General features: G+C 31.4%; 1 protein-coding gene across 2 annotated transcripts; it reads right to left on the reverse strand.

Annotated features, from left to right (window-relative positions):
- Positions 1-1657: 1657 nt before the first annotated feature.
- On the reverse strand, positions 1658-5058 carry LOC145087150 (O-fucosyltransferase family protein). 2 transcript variants are annotated; one of them, XM_079025055.1, is made up of 10 exons: positions 4860-5058; positions 4603-4769; positions 3817-3879; positions 3625-3706; positions 3480-3550; positions 3302-3390; positions 3020-3223; positions 2672-2915; positions 2170-2595; positions 1658-2074 (listed from the first exon to the last, which is right to left on the reverse strand). In XM_079025055.1, exons 2-10 carry the CDS (start codon positions 4723-4725, stop codon positions 1847-1849), a joined length of 1530 nt encoding a protein of 509 aa, XP_078881181.1. In that variant the 5' UTR covers positions 4726-4769; positions 4860-5058; the 3' UTR covers positions 1658-1846. The 2 variants fall into 2 exon arrangements, with proteins under 2 accessions (XP_078881181.1, XP_078881180.1); XM_079025054.1 differs by having other exon boundaries at positions 4603-5057.
- Positions 5059-6081: the final 1023 nt, after the last annotated feature.

Consider the following 6081-nt stretch of genomic DNA (forward strand, 5'->3'; position numbering starts at 1 on the left):
AGAAAATCTAAGTTTTTTTTTTTTTTTTTTTTTTTTAGAAAGGGAATTCGGGTCAGCTTTCGCGTACCAACTAATATCCCGCTGCAAACATGAGGTTATGTCCCATGCTTTGGAGTCACTGTAGGCGGATCTTCATGACCACAAGGACTGAGTAGTGTTAGGATTTGAACATGGGTCAGTAAGTTATTTACTATATCTTCTACACACCTTACTAAATTATATACAACTACTAAAAAATGCAAATATTAAAAAAAAAAATCCTCAAAACTCGAATGTGATTTAAGAGCTTTTTCTTTATAAACTACGTATTAAAGCTACCTATATAAATATAAATAAAATAACAAGTTACTATGTAATAAAACTATGTAATAAAACTAAGTCTGTATCTTTAAAATCGAATTGTCTAATTCGACAATTTTGATTGAACTATTTGATTAAGGTATTTAAATTGGTTTTGACAAAAGTCAAATTATTATTTTAGATTTCAATTTGGTTTTAGTTAACATACAAAAACCGAATAATCAAAACAAATCAAATAACAATTATTTATGTATAGTTTTTGTAATGTATATTTAGTTATTTGTTAATCTATTATAATAGTTTTAAAATTAAATTAGAAAGCATGTCCTAAATAAAAAAAAAGAAAAACTCTTAATTAATATAAATTTTGATTCACGGTTAAGTCATTTGTTTTATTATTATTTTTTAGTTCACTAAGATGGCATATAATGAATAATTTGTGGATTTTAAGTTTGATAAATCAAGTTTCTATAATGTTAAATGTTAAAGTTATATGTTTTTTTTTAATATCACTTTTGAAAACCGAATTATAAAAATAAAAACTAATCCAACCGAATTATGTTATATGTTAGGTTGGTTAAAATCGAATCTTAATTTAGTTTTAACTCCTCACATCTATATTTTAAAAAACAACATCAACTTGGATTCATAATTAAACATTAAACAAATAATTTATCTCTAACCATGAATATAGTCTTATGTTAAAGTAGGACGTGGCTTTAACATATGTGCAAGCACACTGCAAACATATAATAAAACAATTAACTTTTATTTTTGTAGTGAAAAGCGAAAAGCATTCAAAGAAAGATAAAGACAAGACAAGAAAGCCTTTATAGACTACAAAGCTTTTCTTTACTCATCACTTATTATATTATTATCTTAATTTACTTCCTTTTTCATTTGCCTTTTGTGACCGTTGCTTCCTTTTCCCTTTTTTATTTTCTTTCTTTTGGCTTGTTTCTATATTGATTTTTTTTACCGTTGGAAAGCTGATAAAATATTTATTATAAGATTCAATTTCACAGGACCATCTTGTTTACTCTATTCATTTAGGGATTTGATATTTCCACTTATGTTTTTATTTATCCATTTAAAATAAAAGATGTTTTGACATTTATACCCTCATTACATCCCCACTCTTCATTTGAAATGGAAGGTATAGAAGTCAAAATATATTATTTTCAAAATATATGAATAAAAACATAAAATGTAAATATCACCTCACATTCAAAAAGATCATGTAACTGATTATTTGTCTACAATTCCCATTTTTCTAACATTTTTCTCCACCTCATTTTATTCATCACAAAATATCGCATATACCTTTATCAAATTGTAACTATAAACAACTCCAATCTCTCAAAACATGATCAAACAATATTATAATCATATATTATCATCCATCCTTGTAATAATACCTACAACAACAATGCCACACTTAGACACTACTTTCTACAACTACAACATACTTCACAATCACATCAAACAACCACCACCAACTTATTTCAGTCATTACAAACTACACAACACAAATGAAACGATGATGTCACTCATCATTTTCAACCTTGTTGATACACACACAATCAGGAACAGGATACGTGTAAATCGACTGTTTCTCTTTCCTTACCTTAATCTCCCCTAACCTATTTTTTTGTCCTTCCACCACTGCTTCTTGAAAATCCACCCAACTCATGCTCTTATTCATAAAAATCTGCCCCAATAACGCCATATTTGGCCTTATCGTCTTCAAATTCAGGTATGCACGATGTCCCACCTGTCAAAAATTCAAGATTTAGAGTAAGTTACATTTTTCGTCCCTGGGTATATCTAATTTTTGCAATTTTGGTCCCGAAATGTTTTTTTCTCTACCATTGCATTGTGCATATTTCCAGGAGAAGCCGAAACAAAAATGTCACTATGCATGCTGACATAGTAATCAACCGCAGCCGATAAAGAAGCTTTCCCTGTAATTTGCGCCCTTTCTGCTGACGTGGCGAGGCTCTTTTTGTCTTCGATTTGTGGAAATAGCTTCCGTAAGGCGGAGATCCGCCCTTCGCCGCCATATACCTTGTGGGAAGCTAGGTATAAGCGCGTATTGTTATCGAACCCTAAAGCCACCAACAACAAACCAATTTCTTCAGGGGTCAAAGGGCAACGACCTTGATTCCTCAATTCTTCATCTGTAAATCGAGAATTCAACACACGTCCTTGCCAAATCGCCTTGCGGTATCTAGCCAGAGCCACCTTCTCCGCCTTTCCTCCGCCAAAGTCACACGCAGAGTGGGCCGCCATATCCTAAAACTCCAAAATTATAACCAAAAATGGCAAATGTACTTTGAGTTTGACTTCTTAGGGTCAATGTATTATGTACCTTGTCAAACCGAAGGTGTAAAGCAACGAACTTTCCTATTCCTTTTTTGCCCTTTGTGTCGACTACTTGTTGAAGGTGGTTAGGGTACCGAAGTCGATTAACTAGCGTATCTCCAAGATTTCTAACGTGAGGAACGAAAGTCAATGCTTGAAAGTTGACTTTGCATCTCAACCGTTGGATGTCATTGGACATGTTGTTGAAAGCTAGCCGATGGGAAAACGGGGAAATTGCAGCAATTCCATAGCTAAAAAAAGGTGAAATTAGGGTTTTAGATGATATGGAAAATCGAATTTTTTTTATAACTAGTGTCGAAGTAGAATGTATTAAAAGATATGTATGTATTCGAACCTTTCTAACACTGGAGACACGTTTTCAAGATACCAATTTGCAGAAGCATGAAGAGGTGCGTTTTTAACTCGTGTGGATCTAATGGCAGAAGCGTAATATTCCCTTGTGCTCCATGCGTATTCATCAGGCAATTCCCTAACTATTGATATATCATTCTTTAATACATTCATAAAGTGATCCACATCAAAAATATCCTCGAAAGAACTGCAAATAAGCATATGAATTAGATTAAAGATTATAATATTATTAAGTACGAAAATGTAAATTGTAAAAAGTAAGAACCTTGTGTCTTTCCAAACGGGATTCACTTCAAGATATGGAATTACAAGAGTGGCATTGAGTATTTTGGCCACAGCAACTGCATCACAAATCTAATCAAAGAAATAATAGAAAAATTAATAGTTTTTTATAAAAAATGTTCTTTGATGGAATTTTTTGGTTTGATATTTATGCAACGTACCCCCATCCTTTGTTGGTTTAATCCACCATCAAGGAATACTTGGATGTATCCGGAAGATTCCGGTATCGAGGCTTTAAATTAGACATGAAACCATTAGAATGTAATTTGAACATTAAAAGAAAAATTATAAATTTACATTACTTACAAGAAGAGGAAGTAGAATTGATACAAGGTTTCCATCCTTGGTTAGCTAAAGGTGTCCAAAGATCCGATTGTTGTTCATTCAACTATCCAAAAAAACAAAGAAAGTGAATATAAAATAATAACTTAATCTAGTAAGCTATATATGAAAGTTTCTTTTTGACTTAATACAGAAAGAACGACTTAACAGACTCACAGTTTGGTGTTGTAATGCACTCTTGAGTAAACGTGAGTGCCTCAACTTTGGTACACTTGAATCCTGCATAAAAGGGTTTGAAGAAGCATGAGATAGTTGCAAACACTAATGATAATCCACAATGAAGGGATAGAAATTTTACCACATGATAATCTACTAGAAGCCCCAAAAGGATTATTCATTTGCTCATGCTTTTATTTATCGATGATAGTATTACATTTAGAGCAAATGAATCTACAAGTACACAATTGCATGAAAAGATTAGAAAGTTATTATATTTTCAATCATGGAACATTTGGTTGTGTAGATGCCTTTATTTGCCTCAAAACCATAAACTTTGAATTTCGATTTCCTCAATCTCAAAAAGACTTCCTCTTTCTTTATTAGATTAAAAGACACAAATAGGTCAAGATATTTCGGTTCCATTTGCATGATTGACCCAAACATGCATTCCCCATTTCATCTATTAGACATCTTTTAAATGTTTAATTCAGAGGAATCTAGTTTATATGAATCTTCACAAAGTGTAATTATGTTATTTCAAGAAAGGAATCACACCCAAAGGCCAAAAGTAACAATAAAATAAAAACAAATGTTAGCAAGACAACAAAAGATCCATCTTTTATTTCACAATCATGGAGAAATTTCTCTTTACCAAAACCAGCTAAACTTTATTGACAGAAAAAATAAAAATCTAAAAAACACCCCACCTGATAATGCACTTTACACACAAGAAACTAAATCTAAATAACAATGTTCGATTAAAATTGCGAAAAAGAATCTCACCGAAAGAACCGAAGGCGAAGCGTAACCAAATTGAGCGAAAAGAGAAGCGAACAAGGCAGGCAAAAGAATCACTAACAGGCCACAAAGTGACCGGAAGCGGCGACGGGAGTTGTGGAGCTTCATCCTGCCGCCGTAAAAAGCCGGAAAGCGGTGGTCGTTCGTTGGTGCTGTAAATCAAGAACAAGAAGATGAAGAAGAAGGAGAAGAAGAGGAAGAAGAGGCGAAACCCTTTTGAGTATTGGGGCAAAAACCAGAACCTTAAATCATAATAAGTGAGATGTAAATGAAGAGAGATGTGTTATTGGGTCCATGAGTTGAAGCTTTAAATCATCTCACATGGCAGAACCAATCTTTCTCTCACACATTCACATGGTACAATAGAGTAGCTGCAACGTATTGATTTGCAGTGTGTGTGTGAGAGAGAGTGTGTGTGTCGTTTTCTTGAAAGATCAGGAGATGAAAAAAGCCACCGTTTGATATGATTTACGTGTCATCAAATGGAAAATTTTAGCATTAAATATTTGATGGAATTTATTAGAATACATCCATTTTTTAACTAACTTATCCGATCCAACCTCCAACATTTAAAATGTTTATACCAATTTTGGTACCATTTAATAATATATAGTTTTTTTTTTTTATTTGAAAAGCTGAGGTTTATAGTTGGAATATTGTTAATGGTATATAGATTTAAATATTTTATTATATATTATAGTATATCATAATAATTGGTAAATGAGTACACTGTACACTGCTAATACCAAGAAATAAGTGCCAACATTTTTTATAATGAAGAAGAATACTTTTTGTTTGAAAAGGGAATAATAACTTGACAAATAAGTTTAACCAATACATATAATTGTTAATCATTAATATGGAATTCAAAAAAAAAATAAAAATCTAATGCATTTATTCAAAATATAGAATATAAAAGTTGGAATATTCAATGATTTGGGATACAGAAGATATAGTAAACTGTATAATGAATTATGAAAAAAACAGATAAATTACATATTTAATATATTAGCTATAAAAATGGGCAAATCGCATCCTAAAAACAACTTGTTATAGAACTGTGGTGAGTAGATCACAAAGCATTTACAATATTTAAAAAATACATTCTTTAGCAAAGTTTGAAACTTATATATGTCCCAATCGTTAAGCTATCATTGTTGGGACTAAAATCATGGAGAATATTTAAAATATATATTCTTTAGCCATGTATTTGTTCTTATTTGGTACTCAATTATTATATATTAATGAAATCTATACCCATCATCAATAATACTAAATTCATCATCATATTACAATTAGACCCAATTATACATGAACCCCATGGATAAATCCTTTGATTTTGTTTAATAAAGTTGAAATTGTTCTTTAAAATGTTGATTAAATCAGTTACACACAACATTTCTCACATACTATTATCATCTAAACATCTAAACCGCCGAACACTAACTCTAACTTAACATGGAT

The sequence above is a fragment of the Lactuca serriola genome, chromosome 2 (assembly GCF_051521515.1).
Source record: "Lactuca serriola cultivar US96UC23 chromosome 2, Lser_US96UC23_V15, whole genome shotgun sequence".
NCBI classification, from domain to species: Eukaryota; Viridiplantae; Streptophyta; class Magnoliopsida; order Asterales; family Asteraceae; genus Lactuca; species Lactuca serriola.

Bases quoted from the DNA above. Each gene is read 5' to 3' on its own strand.
- LOC145087150 (XM_079025055.1), bottom strand. From the start codon at position 4,725: ATGAAGCTCCACAACTCCCGTCGCCGCTTCCGGTCACTTTGTGGCCTG. The intron at 3,224-3,301 runs GTTCTTACTTTT...GCTTATTTGCAG, and splicing joins CCCGTTTGGAAAGACACAAG to TTCTTTCGAGGATATTTTTG. The intron at 2,075-2,169 runs GTAGAGAAAAAA...AATTTTTGACAG, and splicing joins GAAATATGCACAATGCAATG to GTGGGACATCGTGCATACCT.